The sequence below is a fragment of the Nasonia vitripennis genome, chromosome 3 (assembly GCF_009193385.2).
Source record: "Nasonia vitripennis strain AsymCx chromosome 3, Nvit_psr_1.1, whole genome shotgun sequence".
Taxonomy (NCBI): Eukaryota; Metazoa; Arthropoda; class Insecta; order Hymenoptera; family Pteromalidae; genus Nasonia; species Nasonia vitripennis.
The window spans coordinates 5949165-5968354 of NC_045759.1; the positions used below are offsets into that span (position 1 = coordinate 5949165).

Here is a 19190-nt window from a genome sequence, read left to right on the forward strand (position 1 = left end):
TCCAAAGATAACAGCGCGTCCGATGTATACCTGTATACACAGTTCCGCGATTTATCTATATATATATACACGACGTACGGAGGCAGCAGGAATAGCGGAGCTCAAGGTACTATGAGAGAGAGAGAGAGAAGGAGATCTATAATTTCTGTTCGAGCGACGGCCTATTTTTATGCGAAAGGCCGCGCTACTCTCTCGTTATCGCGCTAATAAAGCGAGATAAGTAGGATGAGTCTGGGATCCAATGTATAGTGCTGCTTGTGCGAGAATTTTTGCATGCATTCGCACACCTGTATTTTGTACCAAAATCAAAGTATACGAGTGGTTTAGTTAAGAGGATGATTTTGCATCGTTGTTTCGTTTCGTCGAAAGAAATGCAATCACATGTTGACAATAATGACAGCATAAGCGGTTCAAGCAGGCCCGACTAAAGGCAGTTTTGGCATTGGTGACATACCGATATATTAAGCATTAAGTTCGCGGATAACGATGAGGGAAACGAGAAAATACCTATGCGCCACCTACCGTCGTTAGTCAGAAACGCAGAGGGATTAAGCGGTAGGATAAGAGCCAGTCCAAAACTGCTTTGTTCTGATACATCGTCAAACGCCCCCGCAAGCCTACCATAATAAACGTGAGACAGATTTCTTATCACTTGTAAGTGCACTTCTTCATACATGCGTCGAGGATCTTATCTCAGACGTATAATGGGATTAAATAAGTAGACTACTGTATCTCAATTGAAACAACAAAACTGTCACATACTCTAAATGAATGTTCTAGCAATAAATAATTGTAAATTATGCATACTGAATCGATGTCAATTCCGAATCTGACGTGTATGACCCTATATCGCACGCAATGACCAATTGATTTTTATTGAACTGTTTACCACTACACCCGTTGCTCTACATTATACAATCAATATAAATAAAACAAACGCGCGCGCAAATGTTCACAGCGCATGCAACGACACGTGATTTAGATTCATCTCTCCCCGGATGCCCCTCGAACGGAGAAGAAAAACACTAAAATTTTAATTTAAAAAAATCCCTCATTCTCTCTATCAACAAAGACCTTGAAACGAGAAACGCGCTGAAATTCCAAGAAAAAGCTCGCGGAATATAGGTCGGCCTGATACACAGAAAGAGACTCTCTATAGACACACACCTCTTCCAAATAAAGAGTACCCCATTGTTGTAACGCGAGCTTTCGAAAAAAGGCAGTATAAAAAAAAAAGTAAACTCACCCGAGCGTCGAGAGAAAGCCGGAGGCATTTCCCTCAGCGTAGAGGCTGACGATATCGCCGAGGTGGAGGAAGCTCGCCGAGCCCAGGATCTCACCCATCTTGAAGGTCGGCGGGCCTCCGGTCAGCAGAAACGGCTCCTCGAAGTCAACGTGGATCGGTGGTAGTCATGACTGCCAACATCCGCCTCGCTCTGGAACGAAAAAGAGCCGGCAGATGGATTTTTGTTGTAAGATAAGCCATTTTATTATAAGGTATCAAGTATTAGTATCAGATGTGCGCGAATTCGTTGCTGCGCTTGTACTGGACCCGAAAAGAGGAGGAAATTCGCGAAGCGCATCAGAAATAGAGGATTTCGAAATTGCCGCGAGGATTTTTGTGTTTTGATTGCTGCTCGTGTGCGTGAGTGGATTAATTGATTGTACGCTGGCTTTTTGTAACGGCCCAAGAGGAAAAACTGTTTTTTGGCACGATTTGCTTTGACAGTCGCCAATTGCCGTGTGTGATTTGGGAGCGTGATTAATTTTTAGAATTTATCATCGTTATAATAACGCTAAAACTATTGATTACCAACGGAATCGCGAATAAAATTTAAAAAACGTCACTCATCACACACAACTGCATAACGCAATCCACGTCATAAGCTGACGCATTACATTTTATTAAGCCCACAGCTTTAACTCTCTTACGTCAAATAAAAGCGGTTGAATGAACCGCGCACAACAAAGCTCATAATGCTCTATGCGACGTGTCCACCTGTGTAGATACGCAACAAATGCCAACAACTCCAATTACTCGCGGGAATTCAAACAACGCGCGAAGAATCCCGAAATTGAGTTTCGCGCAGCTCGATTAAAGCTTGCGGACTTTGCGAAGCGTGAAAATGCCGCGGTGACGACGACTCTCGGATACATTATATCAGATTTTCCACGGACGTGTAATGTTTCGCGCATGGAGCGTCGTTTTCTTATACACACACACACACGTGGATACGTGAGTTTTCCTCGTTTCGCTGCGGTATAATAATACCCGTCGTGATATATTCGGTTTCATGTGTGCGTCGAGTCGTGCAGGAGAAAATGCGCAATAAAAATACTTGGTCTATTGGTTTTTTTTTTTATTTTTAGGTCGAAGTGTCGTGTGGCATTTTATTCCTTGGGTTTATACGTGGACAGCAGAGAAGGAACGAAGGAAAATTAAAAGCTGCAAATTTTTGGAAGACACGATATTATTCAGTCCGAGAAATATTTGGAGTGAGGGGATTGAACCAGCTGATGATGAGTGAGATAAATGTTCCGTTAATAGCTAGTGACGAAACGCCTCTTTCCCACTCTCATCTTCGATCGTTTAATGGAGTGTTAAGTTGTCCAACCCCAAAATGTTTCGTATAAATTTTCTCCGTCAATGAATCGTTTTGGAACCGACTTCTCACGCCTTTGCCACACGATAAACACAACAGAGAATGATTTTTTCTTACTGCTTCGCGACCATTTGTAAGCTGCTAGATATGAAACTCGATAATTTCAAAAATACCGCCGCGATTTCTATTCAAAAATGTAGCTCAGTCCTTCCAACCGGAGTCAAAGAATTCCATCAGCGAGCAATGCCCCTACTCACGGTATGATAATCATGAATAGGAAGCAAAAAGAACTTTTGATTGACCTAATTCGAAATCCCATTACAGTCCGCCCGACAGACTCGCGCAAACGCGGAGCTTGCAAGCTCACACTACGGTCCAATAAATTCTCCGAATGGAGCTAAATACCACGAGAAGTACAATCAATCGAACAAACTCCAGCTATAATACTGAATGAGCATCGCAAATAGGAACATCTGCGCACGACTATATCGAATGTTCAAATACTCGTATCTATATCAACGCCACGTGCGCGAATTTCGCAGACGTACAGAGTTGCGAGCAATATAGTCTTTCGACTTAAAAGAGCGGTCTGTATAAAAGCTTTTCAAGATCGCTTCTGAACCGGCGAAAATATGATACTCCGAGTGCGTTTGGCTTGTTGTATTCTCGGCGCACCGCTTGGTGTATACAGGTATACGGTGTACAGCCGTCGAGGCTCGGTGAGTTTCAATGAAACGGTGTGCGAGCGCACCTGTCGCCAGACGCTCGTTGTTGATTGCAATACGATACGAATATAACGGTTTGTATATTATCGTTTGTGAAAAACGAATTATTTGAATTTCGAAATAAAAGCTCACATCCTGTTCGAAAATTTCATTTTGAACTGTTTCAGGTAAACAGTTCCACCTGTAAACTTTGCACGAGAAATCTCGATACCAAAGCGCGTACCTTCACTGCTGGTTGCGACAGTCTGATAAATTTACAATTAGCACGAATTCGCGTCACTTATTCCGCGCTGACTTCAAACTCCGTAAAATATTCCGACATTTTTGTGCAAGTTTCGCAAGGTACTTCGCCTCCAGCAAAACCTCGGAGTAGTGTATTAACACAAGGCAATTGGGTCAGTTCTCAAAACTACGACTCTGCACTGCGTTAGCCGCATTCCAATTTTCTAGCTGTACACGGCTTTGTCGACGAAAAATGGCATGTCCACGCTTTTAAACGTTGTGCATATAGAAGATAAAAGTTATGGAAAAAAAATTCCAAAATCAGTTATCACTTGTACAGCGTAACGCGCTATCGAATAAGTGAACAAGACGTCAGTGATGGATATCTTGTATTAAACTTGATAAGTCGATTGAAAGTGCTTGAAACAGCGACTTTTTTGTTTTGACCAGCGACTTTGGAGAGCAGAAGCAGCATAAATATCGAAAACAATATCCTATCGACGTAAATGCCTTATCTAAAGAAAACTATCATTAGTTGTATAGAGAGATTGAAAAAATTTCTTAATCTTTAAGTGTATGTCGAACGCGTCATTAAGATACTTAGAAGCAAATTAAGTAGAAAGATGTGCTGCATGTAGGGTTTTAAAAGATTTTCAATTTCTCCTCTAAGAGGCTTTGTGCTAAATCTAATGAAAAAGTTGTTGAGCTCAAACTTTACTTTCAAAGCTGACTAACTGAATCATTAGCAGGCTTTTAAAGAGTTTGTAAAAGTCTTATTATTATTATTATTATTACTTCTTTGACTCTTTCAAATATGAAACTTTGCATGACCCAAATGCAATCGTAACAATTATTTTGTAAATTTTTTATACGCTACTTTGACGCAATTGTAAAGTTTTGTAAAGGGTCTTTAATAAACAGAGAGCAATAGGTCGACAATTTAAATTTAAAAAAATTGTATACTAGGCAGTGCACGTTTTGTATCTCGCTCATCCGTTACGGAATACAAAAGCTCGCCACGTTAGCGCCTATACACAATTACTTGCTATGCTACTCCTATTATGAGTTCGTTAAACAACTCGATTATCACTTTCAAAGATGTTATCTCGGTTCTATTTTCACATCGAAACGCATATATGTCCGCTATTTAGAACTGACCGACAGAAATGTACAAAACTTATTTGAGTCGCAGATAAATCGCGGTGAAATTTATTCCTTTCGACAATTTTTATCATTTATAAAAAATATATGCAGATGCCTCTGAGCACCACTTCCGATTTATCTATATTTCTCTCGATCATAAATACCGACTGGATTTAAAGAGAATTTCCGTCGCGTCGCAAACAATAATGCATACAACACTTTCCGCGCCCGGGGGCCACTTTTCTTCTATCGATCCACAGGCCAAAGAGGCACATTTTCTCTATGCGGCTCTTCGTTAATCCGCGTAATCTCTCTGGCTCTTTGAGAGCTCGAAGACGACGACGACGTGTCGGAGTAAAAAGAGCATCCGATGCTCAATTTATTTCATACCTATATTAATTTCATCCGCTCGAGATTATACGTGCGTGAAAAACGCTTAGAAGATGTGTACCCAACACACGGCTCTCCTGGTATTTTATGATGCGGAGAAAAAAAACTCATGTGGTTTCGGAACACAAAGCTCGGTCAAGATATGATAATGAGGGCGCATAATAATTCTGTTTATCGGTGCGTTAAAATTATTTATAATAGATAAAAACCGCGTGCGCGTATAAATTACAGCGGAAACTTGTGTGATGAATAGGAAAATTCATGTGAAAAAAGCAGATAAGCTTTTCTCTCAGTTCCCTTGTCAGCCTAGGGCTCGGAGCATCAAAAATGTACAATTAAATCTGTGTTTTAATAACGGAAAAAAATTACGGCCATGTAATTATCGCTCCTCCCAACGATAATTTGCAACTTTTAAGCGATGATAACTCCACTATCGCACCGAGAGAGCAGAGAAATCGTTTTCGAAACTATATATAACATAACGCCAGAGCTCGTGGAACAAAAGAGCGCGCAGAGAGTTACAGAAACTAGAGTCGGCACGTGATATTTCAATTCCATACGTCAATCATTTTCTCAGGGCGTTCGACGAAATTTAAAAATAAGTTCCCCACCGTCTGCCAACGGCTTTTCTAGCGTACCGTCTCCTTTCCCCTTCGAGTTCGGAGACTCGAGGTTAAAAATCGACTACATTCAAATTTTTCGACGATCGAATGAAAAAACGTTGGCTCTTATCGGTATTCCTCAGCTCGAAAGCGTACGTACACAGACGTAAACCGGATAGAGAGCGATTTTTCCGATATAAAAAAAACACACACACACACAGGCATTCGTATATAGTCAGCGACCTTCATGAATGAAAATAAGCGAATCGCGATCGGCTTTTTCTCGGAGAGACACCTACGGTAGAAGAACGTCGTCTGCTGTGCCAAGAAAAACGAGGAGGACGGGGGAAAAAAAAGAGGAGATAAAAATTAACCAGCGGCTGCTGCGATGACGACAACGACGCTGACAACGAATTAGCGCGAAAATAACGTGACTTTTTCTCGCTTTGTCGGGTATTTAAAAAAAAAAGGGAGTATTTTCAGCCGTAGATTTTTCACACGCGGCGTGTGTGTCCCTATAGATCCATCTCGTGCTGTAGTATATGAGTTTTGACTTCTGGATTAAAATAAGATTATACAGGCATCTTTAACAGAAAAATTTCCGGAATCGCTCGCCTCCTCGTTCCGCGCACTTGTTTACTTTCGGTATCGACGTCTATATTATCGAAAGGAAAAAATAATAAAGCGATTGAAGTTCGAAAAAAAGCCGCATATCGTCGTGCACGTGCCCACATCGAGGGTTATGCAATCCACGAGGAATATCACGCCGATATTTTACACTCGGCTAATAAAGTTGAACTCTTAAACGACGACAAAAAAACCGCGTGCGTCTATTTCCGGAGCGTCTCTCTTTCGAAATTCCATCACGTTCCCCGAGCTCGCATTATATCTTGTTTATTTACATCCATACACAGCGAAACAAATACTCGCACAGTATAACGCTACTCAGCGTCCCGATTGCTTACGTGGGCGTTTTGTTTTTTCGCTCGCGTTTGATATACGGAGAGTTTAAACGACGATCTCGAATACTATTATCGCTGAGTTAAGTCAGCTGTTGCTCCAGAAGTGGGTATAAGTATATTTGCTCGGATAACCGAAAACATGGATTCGCGGAAATTCGCGAACGAGTCGACGGGGAAGAAAAAACGCTCCACCCGAAGATCAACGCTCTGGTCGCGCGCGCGAGCGCGATCATCAAAGTCATTAAACTCGCAAGAGAGAGAGAGACATATCCGGCGGCGCGGCGCGTGTGGAATTGTTAACCTCGAAAAGTCACGACTAGTGTGTCAGTGGAGTATAAGCACGAAGAGAGGAGGAGAGGAGGCAACGTCGCGCCTGCATGTGTGTGTCTCTCCGCCTCTCTCTCTCTCTCTCTCACTCACTCTCGGCTGCTTTTTTCCTCCGCCGAGCATCGAGTCCGGTACCCACACAGCTTATAAACGCTTCGCAACTCGTTGTTTATAACGTGTGTGTATACCTCCGGAGACGACGGCCTGTTGCTCCCGAAAGTTTTCCCCTCGTCTTTGATGCTGATACTATGCTTTTCTCCTCGGCGGCGCGTCTCCAGCGCCCTGTACACTATACTGATTCAGTCTTGCAGGTAGGTAGATATGTATACCTATACGCGCTGCACAGGTATATATCCTACATAAGCAAGTATACACGATGATACTTCCATCAACGTATACAATAAACACTCGCGATCACTCACTGCACTATCAGTATTCACCGATGCTGCGTGTGCAGTATACAATATACAGACGCGCACACGAGTATTTTGTGTATTATACTATCGTTGGAAACCCTGCAGCAGTGACGGAAAGTGTGTCCGGGTCGTCTCGCTTATAAGGTTTACGGAATATATCACACGCGCCGGAGGTGAACAGCGGAGCCCAGCGGCCGCGACGAGACTGCCGCGCGAGTCTACGCGCCGCCTGGACGGCGAGGCAGCAGCGCCGTTTTTTTTTTTTTTTTCGAAGTAGGAGTGATACTGATGTGTCCGTGAGAGAGGAGGAGTGCGTTATGTACCGATCGAGAACTGGAGAACGACGCTGGAACTGTCGGTAAGCGTGGGAGGCGGATTGTCGATCGTTGATGCGCACGTGGACGGTTTCTGCTTTTTTTATTATTGTATTTCAATGGTACTTTAGGTTGTTTTTTTCTGGATATTCTTGTTGCGCTGATTGAGTGGAACGGCGAGGATGGGCTATTTGCATGCGATCGATAGGAAATCGCTTGATCGTGATTGTAAAATTTGAACTAAATTCATTGTTCATCGGTACGCTGAACCAGTCGATGTAATTGTTAATATATATATATACATATATATATACATATAAATTCGTTGAAACTGCGATGATGAACGTTCGAAACCTTGTATAGCTACGTTTACTTAGTAAAAGTTATTTAAATAAATTTATAAACATAGGTTTGTTCATTTGTATATTAAAAAAGTGCGCAGCTGATTCCAATATGCCACCTTGGTATACAGACTCTTGTCGGCTTTATTGAGCGCTTATTGATGCAGAATTGACAGTACTTACAAAAGGACAATTGATCGCTAGAATAATAATAGTTGAACTTTTTATGTCAATTGGCTCTTCAAATATACATATGTGACAGAAATCGTAAACTAAACACTTCGTTTTACCATATACGATTACATTATTCGAATAATATAAGTTTAAAAAGGGAATTGAAAATCAGCGGTATATAATGGAGAGTTTGCCAACAATTCGAAATTCTCTTTGTTAAGTTTACTCTGATCGAAATTCACACGCAGTAAAGATCTGTATCTCCGCATAGGAAAATTAACTACCAATTGGACTACTTGAGTTCAATAACGCCGGCACTTTACCTACACGATGCAACGACGTGTGTATTGTTGGTCATTTTCAAGACGCAGAGCTTCGAGCTGCCTCGTTCAGTTCCAGTCCATCGTTCAAGACGCCAACATTAATGGGCCGGTTGGGTTTCAATTTAGCGGCAAAAGCTCCGCTGCAGCAAGACGCTGAAATCGCCGTATCGGGAGGCGACGGTAAGACCGAGAAGATCAAATCTGCTGGGATTTACTTCGACGAGGGAACCAATAGCAAGATTAAGGCTGTGAGAAAATATTTTAAATCATAATTCACTTAATTGACATATTTTCAAATAAAAATACTTGCAGATGCGTCTACTGGTACTGGCCTTACTAATGACGTGTGTGTTCATGAGCGCATTCATCGCATTGCCGCAATTGACAAGATTATGTCGAATAGATTCCTGCTCCGCGAATGTCAATTATAAAGGTATTGCGTAACGCGCGGTATAAAAGATAAACGGCAAAAATTCATTTTAAATTTTTTATATGCGTTCCTAGTTTGCGAAAATATCACTAGACTGATCGAATCCAATCAGGAATGCTCGGATAAAATAGAGAGCTTGTTACGGCAATTACAAGGTAATTTCGCAATAATTAACGTTAACTGTATCTATAATTATAGCAATATTGAATGATTTTTTTCTCTTATAGAGACTAATGACAAAAAAGAGAAACTTGAAGACATATTAGATAGTAGAGAATCATCACTAGTTTCTTCGGATTCCATCGGAGACAGTTATAATCCAGTAGTGTCGTTTAATGGCGAACCTGTCAATAACTTCATGCCAATTGTCGAGTCGATGATCGATGACGAAAACTCTTTAAATATTCCAAGCTTCGGAGATGACGAATCGGCGATAGATATCGGCATGGGCTACGAACGATAATGAATATAAAAATAACTTGTATTTTATTCTTAATAAAAAGAAAAGATGTTAAGTATAACTATTTCATTTTGCCGTTGAAAAAGCGCAAGGATGTCGGATCGGAGATATGCTTCACAAGCTTCATAACGGGTTAAATCTCGAGTTAAAACTCGAAGTCGGTCAAGCCGTGAGCATAATTTACGTGGTTTTCGGAGAGTACAAGTAAAATACTTTTAAAAATATTTTTATGGCTTCTAGCCATCAGTAAAGATATTTTTTATTGAGATTCTCGATTGATTATAAGTGTACCGATTTTATAAAAACGCTATTCATTCATGTCACCTTCTCTCTTCACTTGAACTTTTTGAATTTCTGGTCTTGATAACGCTGGCCATATTCTCCTTTAGCGAAGTGTCGACCGCGTTCCATTGTGCACCTGTAAACGCCTTTTCGTAGAACCAAAGAGCCTTTGCGATCTTGTAATCGAAGCCGCCCATGTTCCACGTGTAAGCGGACTCCAGATTGGCTTGGCAGGTCGTATAATCGAAGCTTAATTTGGCATTAAGTGTCACTCTCGTCACGTTCACGTTCGATATTGACAGGCGGATCCAAATTCCTGTCGCTCAGCTGCGGATGAAAGAGAAGCATGAAACTTCTGAATGGTATTTTGAAAACTGAATAAAGGGGTCTATTTACATATTGAATAAGAAGTTGATGTTGATGTCCCGTAAACGGTATACGACATCGACTTCCACCTTGTCGTTTTTTTCTATCAACCGAGTGTCCTCCAGCCTGTCGGCCTTTGCAGTATCACTGAAGAAAGCTCCAATTTTTATGGATAAATATTGCATTGGCGCTTTTAATTTATCAGATACTAATTATGTGGAAGCTTACAAAAAAAAATCCTCCGAACACGGTGTATAAATCTATAAATCCCTTTAAGGAATTTACAGAATCCTAAAAAAAAGAGTATTATTTATTTATGATAAATTACGAACACACTTCGTTCAATGGAACTTACTTGTAATTTCTTTCTAGCTATTGCAGAATCTCTCCTATACTTCATCTTTTGAACGACACCCTTTCCATCGATCGAATCGCTAGACTCACACACAGCTCGTACTATAGACAGGGCACCAGAGCTTTTCTCATTTCAGCGTCTACTTTATTCCGCACCCCGACTCTGTAAACTATTCTAAGTATGTAAATTCACGCCTTTTCCTCACTCGAATTGCAGATTTGAGATTATTTTTTCGCAATTGGTACCTGATACTTGGCTCCTGCATCAAAGTGACACTACAGTATTGCCGCTCGTCAATCAGGCCGTGAGAATCCTGTAAAATTTTATAAGCAATATTACGATAAATGTATGAGAAATTAGTGATTATAATTAACTGACCATATCGCTAGCAGCGCGAAATTCTTTTATAGCTGAGAATTTGGCCATTGTTTTCGTGAAAGGCTGATTCTCTTGTTGTTTCGTCAAAGCTTGAATCAAAATTCGTGAATTTATCATTTTGTTCATGTACGACGTGTACTTAAATATGATGCGCTAAGGCGATTTTTTGTACCCATGAAAAATGCGTTTTTGACGGAGGTCGTAGTCCTATTCGTATATTTTTTAACGTTGTTGTCATATTCAAACTTGACTGCTGGATTATGGAGTAACAGTGTCTTATCATTACTCAATTGAACCATGATGTTTTCGTCAAATTTGCATACTGTATTTTAACGATGAATTTTGTTAAAAAATCTTTAAAAATTTATTTACTCGAAACGTATTGAGTAAAATAATTGAACTTTGCTAATAAATCTTACCTATATCTTTCGCCTGCCAATACGAAAATATCGTAAAAACAAAGAGGCAGTAGTATACCGTAAAAAATCGACATTTTTCGTGAATTTTTCGTTGAACGCTCAATGCAATAAGACGGAAAAAAAAGAGTGCAGCGACAATGGAAAGTCAATAATTATCATAAGTTCATGTTGTCGTGTATCATAAAAAAAATATATTTTCTGAAAATGGTCATTTTAATAATCGTCGTCGCTCATAACTTTTTTCAAAGCAACAAAATTGCCTGTCCTAAACAAATTTGTCGAGAACTTTGCCAACCCAAGTCCTAATAATAATCTACAGTAAGTATTGTATATGGTAGGGAGTTGTGATCGTACACGAACCACCACAAAATTCCAATCAAAATCAATGAAATTAACATTAGTGTCATCAAGAGTTGAAAATTTTATGTGTAAGTCACTTTTCTAACATTATGCGATTATTTATATGTAAAGTTGGATACACGTAACTCTTATATATATTTGCTAACATTACAGTTTGTGAACCGCAAGGAAACATCAAAGTTATAAACAAAAATTACAAACTCTTCAACATTTACGGAGTAAAAATCAATGCTAATTTCAATGACAACGAAGAGATACTTGCTAAAAATGATCCTGAATATTATTATTTTAACATCAACAAACCTGGGATAGACTACAATTCAACAAAACAACCGGTAGAAGTGGATTTTTCAATAAACCATGTTAGATTCACAGGTGTGTAAAATTTAATAATTCGAAAAACAAAATATAATGATTGAGTATCTTATTTGAGAGTAGGCTTCGTGAGACCTGACGATGAGTTCGTGGAAGAAAAAAAATACGCAGAGTACATCACTTACGTGTCAGCGGCAGCGCAATATAGAAAAGTAAGTATTTCAAAAACTGCGTTCAGTTTATTTTACTTAAATTCAAAATCTTTATGAAATCAATTCTCAGAATACTGACCTATTAATTATGGAAGGTGTACCAAAGAACCTTCATTTAAACAAACACCATTGTAGCGTTGGAATTTTATGACAAATCAACACACTACAAGAGTAAGTTGTTAACCAATACGTTAGTTTTAATACATTATTAGACTTCAAAAAACTTACATCTTTTTACAGGAAATACTTTACCGATGATGAGGTAGACAAAGTAGTATTAGAGCTTATTGAATCGTGCATATAGTGTCTCATGTTTGTGACAACATCGATCGCGATGACGATTTATCAAAATACGGGGATTACATCAAAATTCAAGTAAACTCTAATACGCAACAATATAATAACAGATTTTCAATAAGTATGATTGAATTTCAAAAAAAAAACTTTCACCAGGCTTACATCAATGAGATTGCTGATAAAGTCGCTCCATCCTTGATTCAAAATTTGATTACACTAAACACAAAGCTGCCCGACATCAGCGGTTCATATACTAAAATTATCACTGCAAATTTTCATGGTATAAATGTATCCATTATGTACGTTAACGCACAGGCATTTATTAATATATTGCGTTTCATTAAAAAACGTAATGATTTAAGTTAAATTTTTGCAGCAACACACCTGATATCGAAAGAGCGTCAGACATAAAATTATCTCAAAATGGCTATAAGTACACTATAGGAAGTGATTTTAGATTTCACAGACTCAAGTTTCATATTGAAGATTTCAAAGTATTTAACTTTAATCCATTTCACATTACTTTTAAGAAATTATCATTGAAACAAATCTTTATTTTAGAACGCACTACTAACAGTACAGGTGTCACCGATTTGTATTTCAGCCGATTAACAGTCGCCATAAAAGTAGAAATGGACTACACCGATTCGCAATGTAAAATGAGTTTGAAGAATCTGGACATTTACGATTATGGAACAATAACCGTAAATAGACCCAACAGTAAAGAAGAGTCGTGGATACCATTTCTTCCGAGCTTCAGTATGAAAAACGAATCATCAACTCTTATTGATTCTATTATAATAGCTAAAGCGCATAATATCACCACAAAAATTCTAAGCTGATCAACGTAGACTGTAATGAGTCCAGTTACATTATTCCTAGTCCAGATATTATAAAACTATTCTGGAATACTATGATAAAAACTGTACAATCATAGTGACGATACTTTTGCCAATGTTAATTGCTATATGTATATGCGATTTTAGGTACCAATAACACAGCAAACGCAAAACTTATTTATATCTCATTTTTATATCAATGTTAATATTATAAGTTTATTTGGGGTGGAAAACTAAACATACAGAGTAGAATTGCAAGAAAAAAAGTATAATAGACAATTGTTGACAATTATATTATTTACACGCACCTCACACGTCGCGAGGATAAATTCTTATTGTTTATGTATAATTTACTTCTTTCTGCCACCTCTTTCTTTGGGCAATAAATTGATCACATTTCCTGATGTCAGATTGTAATAAGCTAGCGAGTTTGAGTCCTTGAAAAACATGCCCTGTGAATAGAAAATTGAAATTATTCATTCGGTTCATACCGTAATATTTGTAGTAATACATTTTTTTTCTAAAAGTACATACTTCATACTGCAACTTTTGTTTGCCAGGTGGCATGCCCGTCTGTTCATGGATACGAGCTTTCATGGTAGCTATAGAGTCGGTAATTTGCAAAGATATCTGCAACGTTTGACCATTGAGTTTCCACTCGGTCTTCTCCGCCATCATTGGAACTGCAATATTCAGCTGTACTGGACCCTATGAATGATTAAAGTTATTGATTTTAATCATATTGTTAACAAGAAAGAATAATTATTTATTTTAATGAATTGCCCCTTACCTTATTTCTAGCCAGAAATTGTTGTTCTGGAATCAATGAGTCTTCCGTACGAAGTTTCTTATGTTGCGGTTCATCCTCCATTCCGCCTTCTGCAGGGTGCTTCATACCCATCTAAAAATTGAATATCAATTTCGTTAACAAAGAAGGAAAAAACAAGTGATTTTTAATGTCAAGTTTTCATGAAATATCTTACTGGTGGTGGCATTGGCGGCTGCATCGGTGGTTGCGGCATGAAAGGTGACATCGGTGGCGCTAAAAAATGATGAGAATTAATTAGTTACGCTCTACTATATAGAAATAAATAGGCTAAGCAACAACAGCTACTGCGATTTTACCGAGTAAAGGTGGCGGTCTTATTGGTGGCATGGGCGCCATCATCATCATTGGTTGCGGCATCATTGGTTGTGGCATTGCCATCGCCGGAATGGTCATCTGAGGCGGCGGAGGTGGTTGTGTCGGCTGTGGCTGAGGAATTGGCTTCGGTGCCGGAGGCTTTGGCGGTGCCTTCAATGTAGCTTGAGGCTTCGAAGCAGCCGCTGCCATCTGCGACAGTTCCGCTGCTCGACTCGCGGGTTTCGGCCCGATTTTCTCCTTCTCCTCGTCGGGTAGCAAACCTTTGACTTTATGAATCTGGTGGATCTGTTCTTCGAGAGTTATGTTTGCCCTGGCTGCCCTTGTGGCTGCTTCTACACTGGACGTGTGTCCATCCCACGTCACCTTGTCGTCTTTCTTTTTGTCTTCTTCGCCAATCTTCTTTCCAATGGCTGTCTCCTCGTCTCCGACACCGAAAATGTCAGTACGTCTTTCAGCCAGCTGCTTCAGACTAGCCTCAATAGCAGTACCCGGCGCAAAGACAGTTTCTTGCGCAAGTTTGTCCAAATGTTTATCGCGTTGCTCGACCCAGCGAGGATCCAACAAACCAATGCGCATATGTTCCTGTACTTGGCTAGCGGGAATGCGTTCACCAGTAATAGGCGAGACGAGATATTCATCCGGAGCAGCTGGTCTTGCTGCTTTTGCTGCGTGTTGCTTTGGATCATAGCCTTTTTTGACCACAACATTGCCGGGAGTAGGCGGCAGCGGTGGTGGCTGCATGCTGTCGAGCGCTTTATTTTTCTTTTGTGTATCACCCGGTGGTGCGATTTCATCATCTCCGCTTGAATCTTCCTCCATATCCTGCACTTGGTTGTTGTCTTTAGCGCGATCTTTTTCATTAATCGCCATTCGCGACAGCATTTCATCCTCGCCATCACTTTCGATTTGCATCTCAACTTCACCATCCTCAATGCGCTCCTGAATTGTACATGTGCTTATTGTTATTCTTTTAAAAGTAATAAAATTTAGATACAAAAATTCGAATACTCTACCTGCATCAAAACTCTTGCACCAACTTCTTCAGGCGTGGTAGGTGCTGGGAAATTACCGACTTCAAATTGCTGATAATCCACCGTTTCTACAGTGACGAAATCATGCCAATCGATTTGTGCATAAGCAACCCTTTCGCGCTCTAGTTCTTCTTCTTCTTTTCTTTTCTGAGCATCTTGATAATTCAGCCACTCAGCTCGATATTTGACTTGGTCAAGAATTTTGTCCCTGTTATAAGATTCCTTTTTCAATTTAGGAGGTAAATCTTTGGCTGGAATCAAAACCTATATGCGGATAAATTATTAAAACATTTCTTATAAGAAATAGAAAGTATGAAATAAACTTTTCTCTTTGTTAATGATTAGAAAACATACCTTTGTATACTGTTCCAATAATTTTGTAAAATATTGAAACAGTGAATGTTGAGGTCGTAAAAAGTCAAACTGAAAGTTCCTTTGCTCTCTGTTCATAAGATTTGTCAAAAATTGCCTACCATTACGTGCAACAAATTGAGCAGTCAGTTTTACTATGTCCCTGAAATTAAATTATTGCATATAAATAAACCTTAGGGTACTACAAGCTGAACAAGAATTAAAGTAGCATGATGGTAAAGCATGAACTATCTGTAAATAATTCAATACCAAATCAAATTCATATAATGTGATTTATATACTCACAAATCTAATGCAGAAATGGATGGTGGATCAGCAATGAATTCAAAATCTGGAGGTGCATCCTTTGGAATGAAAGGCTGCTCAACTTGTTTAAGAATTTCTTGCTGCTTCTGATGAGCACTTAAATTCACTCCTTTAGGAGCACCAATAGTCGGTTCTTGTCCTCTACCTTCTTTAAATTCTTTGACCTTATGCTGGTAGTAGGAGTGGTATGGATCACCACCATTTAAGAAATTAAATTTGGGATTCCCCAATTCATTCTGACGAATCCTGGATTCAAATTCAGGTCCATTTCTGGCAACAAAACTAGCAGTCTTGTCCACAATATCTGTTTATTGCTCATAAGGAAAATAAGCATCTACTTTATGGATCAACTATACAGCATATTTTGGAACCTTGTCATTACCTACAAATAGAATTCCTGTAATCTTACAAACACTATTGAGTGACTACGAAATCAAAATTTGTGTATGTAAAACTTGAAATATACATATACGCTTTTTTATATCATTAAAATTACTTGTACCTATCTGTTTTAATGTAAGTATATCAACAGTGGAGTGTATACATCTTGAATGCCTTCTTCAAACTTACAAACTTATAACAAAAACCTACAATAAAAAAATCTTCCAATAAAATCATACATCAAAATAACAAGTATATCAATCAAAAGTGAATAGCCATACTTGTCAGCAGACATCAGTTTGTCGCTGTAAAACAAAACTATTTGAAAAAGGATACTTCTAACCTCCGGCGGAGGATAAATTATGCCGACAACGGGCTGCGACGACGGCCCGTTGTCCTCAGACTCTTGAGCCGGGGGTTGAGCCACTGCGACTTCCTGGACTGGCATTGTAACAATGCCTGTTTTGTTTCCCTCGGAACTTCACTCTTTATTGTTTTTAAAAGTTTGGAAAAGTCCAAACCGAAGCCTTGCGGCTTGCACTCGCGTCTAGGTTATCTTTCAACTACATAAGCTCGTTTATCGTTCACGCAACTCGACTGCTCAAGCCCTCATCAAGGGGGACACAGGGCGGGACTATACCTACCCAAATTTATAGTATATAGACCCCCTGTGTGTAACATGCAAGTGCAATTATGCAGTTTATGCAGTTGTAACAGTGTCATATCATCAGTCGCGTGACGCGTCTCATACTGGTCTCGTGTAAATATATAGTGTTTATGTGGTTTGGAGGTTATTTTATTTAATCCGCTGACTTGTGTTTTGGAGTTCAGTCGCTGATCTGCGCCCGCATGACACCGACGTCCAAAAAGATTGACCGGCCGATGTTGCTTGTTCGTTGTTGGGATTGTCAATAAGTAGTAATCAATAAGAAATTTGATGATTGTAATTTAGCGCGTAATGCGCTATAGATGAAAAAATGAGAACACAATATCAATAATTTCTACATTTTTTAAATTCTTTTTTATATTTGGATACATTTCTATGCTTTACTTATTTATCCCTTTTTTTTCATTCGTCAAAATATTAAAAAATTTATCACATTGGCTTGCAGCGCACATTTTCTGTTTACACTATACCAATTTGCCATAAAATATATTTGTTGCAGTGCCTGAGTTATCAATAAACAAAACCATGAATATAGTCAAACCAGTTATTAAGAAAATACCAGGTGAGATACCTCCGGAGCCCAGAAAAGCAAGTCAAGGCTATATTGATGATCTGGGAAAAAAGCAAAAATTCGAACTAATAGAACTTTTAGAAAGACAAGAAAAATTACTAGCCAATAAGTATGTTTCACATTCTGCATTGTTATTAACATTTTACACAGTTTCTTACAATTAATAAATATAATTATTTAGAAAGTTTGTATCAAAACTACCGGATAAAGGAGCTAAAATTTTGGAATTCAAAGGTAAAATTGCTTGTGAGCTTGAAACTAGGGATAAGGTTGAAGAGGCAGCTAAATTGTTGTCTAGACTCAATATTGTATCAGAAGGAAAGGCAGCTATTAGTGAAATGGAATGGACTGGAAAATACAACGATAAACCTAAGAATAACCAAGATAAAATTGTTGAATTAGATAGTGACGATGAGGAAGATCCATTAAAAATACTTGCTCAGGTTTATACCAAACTGTTTTGATGTTTTTCAATATTTTAATCCGAAATTCTAATAACTATTAATTAATAATCAAATTTTTCAGCCAACTGGGAGTGGTGCACATAAAAAGAAAATTATTCGTCTTGCACCAGAGGAGAGTCTAATAAAACCAGAAGACTTGGAAGAGATTGAATCATTTAAAACATTGGATCCCTTAGAATCGGAGCACATTAAATATATTGTAGATAAAGTTGAAAATAATGAAAATAAGCATGAACGAAAACAGTATAAACCTTATAAAACAACAAAATCCAATGTTCATGATCCTGAAAAAGAAAAACAGAGAGATAGTAAAAAAACTAAACATTGGGAAGTAACTGCAGCAACTCCACCTTCAATTATTCATGAAGCTACTAAAACGCTAGATCTTAATGAGTCCTTGAGGCTACAAAAAGAACATGCTATCAAACTAAAAGTAATATCAATAGCTGCTACTCAAGTATAATTCTTTTTTAGATTAATTATTTTACTAATTACATTTTTCAATAATTTTAGGAGGTTCAAGCAAGGCATGCCGTAGAACGTTTAACGCAGCAACTTGGAGTCCACCAAATTGGTACCGTACCATGCAACATCGGCAGTTATCGTACTAATGATAGAGATAATTCAGATTCATCGAACTCTGAAGATGAAGAAAACTACCCACAAGTATATGATGACGAAGACAATGACAAAGCTGGCACAGTTACGTTTACTGTAGATAGTGTAGATTTATAAAGTTAGAAGTTATGAGATTTTTAATTAATTTATATTTTGTATGTAAGCTTTATCATTGAAATCATTTGTAAAAAGTGTTCATCATATACTAAATAAATATATTTTTTAACAATTTAAATTGCAAGCGCCTACAATTATAGTTATTATTCCAGCATCTAAAGCATGTGAATCATAATTGCAATAATAAATAGGAAAAATGCAATGCAAATTTATAGTTTGTTAAAAATGAAAAATTCTGTAGTTTGTAGCTGCTTGGACTCTGAC

At 38.5% G+C, this 19190-nt stretch overlaps 4 protein-coding genes and 1 long non-coding RNA gene across 17 annotated transcripts in view; 2 read left to right on the forward strand and 3 right to left on the reverse strand.

Moving 5' to 3' along the window:
• Window positions 1-7597, reverse strand: part of LOC100123596 (inositol 1,4,5-trisphosphate receptor) — a 34075-nt gene extending 26478 nt beyond the window's left edge. For 7 of the 10 annotated variants that reach the window (XM_008215511.4, XM_031926930.2, XM_016983588.3 and 4 more), the window contains exons 1-2: window positions 7163-7597; window positions 1247-1436 (exon numbers count right to left, since the gene is read on the reverse strand). In XM_008215511.4, the coding sequence (XP_008213733.1) occupies window positions 1247-1344 (98 nt within the window). In that variant the 5' untranslated portion in view covers window positions 1345-1436; window positions 7163-7597. The remainder of the gene's footprint in view (window positions 1-1246; window positions 1437-7162) is intronic. The other 3 variants (XM_031926933.2, XM_016983590.3, XM_031926932.2) reach the window with 1 other exon arrangement.
• A 902-nt stretch (window positions 7598-8499) lies between these two features.
• Window positions 8500-9493, forward strand: LOC100123590. The gene is made up of 4 exons (XM_031926927.2): window positions 8500-8790; window positions 8855-8975; window positions 9047-9127; window positions 9200-9493. The coding sequence occupies exons 1-4, from the start codon at window positions 8644-8646 to the stop codon at window positions 9433-9435; spliced, it is 585 nt and encodes a 194-aa protein (XP_031782787.1). The 5' UTR covers window positions 8500-8643; the 3' UTR covers window positions 9436-9493.
• Window positions 9494-9652: 159 nt separating this feature from the next.
• LOC103317432 lies at window positions 9653-11193 on the reverse strand. Its single transcript, XR_004227166.2, has 5 exons — window positions 10814-11193; window positions 10681-10748; window positions 10436-10604; window positions 10111-10371; window positions 9653-10041 (listed from the first exon to the last, which is right to left on the reverse strand). It is a non-coding gene; the product is annotated as an uncharacterized LOC103317432 (long non-coding RNA).
• Window positions 11194-13443: 2250 nt separating this feature from the next.
• Window positions 13444-17242, reverse strand: LOC100123574 (splicing factor 3A subunit 1). Its single transcript, XM_001607179.6, has 9 exons — window positions 16826-17242; window positions 16088-16412; window positions 15785-15944; window positions 15413-15694; window positions 14381-15338; window positions 14239-14297; window positions 14046-14156; window positions 13790-13963; window positions 13444-13707 (listed from the first exon to the last, which is right to left on the reverse strand). The coding sequence occupies exons 1-9, from the start codon at window positions 16935-16937 to the stop codon at window positions 13606-13608; spliced, it is 2283 nt and encodes a 760-aa protein (XP_001607229.1). The 5' UTR covers window positions 16938-17242; the 3' UTR covers window positions 13444-13605.
• Window positions 16410-19044, forward strand: LOC100123568 (DNA-directed RNA polymerase II subunit GRINL1A). 4 transcript variants are annotated; one of them, XM_032597775.1, is made up of 5 exons: window positions 16410-16552; window positions 17656-17836; window positions 17909-18170; window positions 18253-18624; window positions 18705-19044. In XM_032597775.1, the coding sequence occupies exons 2-5, from the start codon at window positions 17682-17684 to the stop codon at window positions 18924-18926; spliced, it is 1011 nt and encodes a 336-aa protein (XP_032453666.1). In that variant the 5' UTR covers window positions 16410-16552; window positions 17656-17681; the 3' UTR covers window positions 18927-19044. The 4 variants fall into 4 exon arrangements, with proteins under 4 accessions (XP_032453666.1, XP_008213729.1, XP_008213728.1 ...); XM_008215507.2 differs by lacking the exon at window positions 16410-16552 and adding an exon at window positions 17256-17380; XM_008215506.4 differs by lacking the exon at window positions 16410-16552 and adding an exon at window positions 17262-17407.
• Window positions 19045-19190: the final 146 nt, after the last annotated feature.

Coding starts and splice junctions, on each gene's coding strand:
- LOC100123590 (XM_031926927.2), top strand. CDS start 8,644: ATGGGCCGGTTGGGTTTCAATTTAGCGGCAAAAGCTCCGCTGCAGCAA. Junction 8,791..8,854: donor CCAATAGCAAGATTAAGGCT/GTGAGAAAATAT, acceptor AAATACTTGCAG/ATGCGTCTACTGGTACTGGC. Junction 9,128..9,199: donor CTTGTTACGGCAATTACAAG/GTAATTTCGCAA, acceptor TTTCTCTTATAG/AGACTAATGACAAAAAAGAG.
- LOC100123568 (XM_008215506.4), top strand. Junction 18,171..18,252: donor CATTAAAAATACTTGCTCAG/GTTTATACCAAA, acceptor CAAATTTTTCAG/CCAACTGGGAGTGGTGCACA. Junction 18,625..18,704: donor AACATGCTATCAAACTAAAA/GTAATATCAATA, acceptor CAATAATTTTAG/GAGGTTCAAGCAAGGCATGC.
- LOC100123574 (XM_001607179.6), bottom strand. CDS start 16,937: ATGCCAGTCCAGGAAGTCGCAGTGGCTCAACCCCCGGCTCAAGAGTCT. Junction 15,945..16,087: donor TCCATTTCTGCATTAGATTT/GTGAGTATATAA, acceptor ATTTAATTTCAG/GGACATAGTAAAACTGACTG. Junction 15,695..15,784: donor TATTGGAACAGTATACAAAG/GTATGTTTTCTA, acceptor ATCCGCATATAG/GTTTTGATTCCAGCCAAAGA.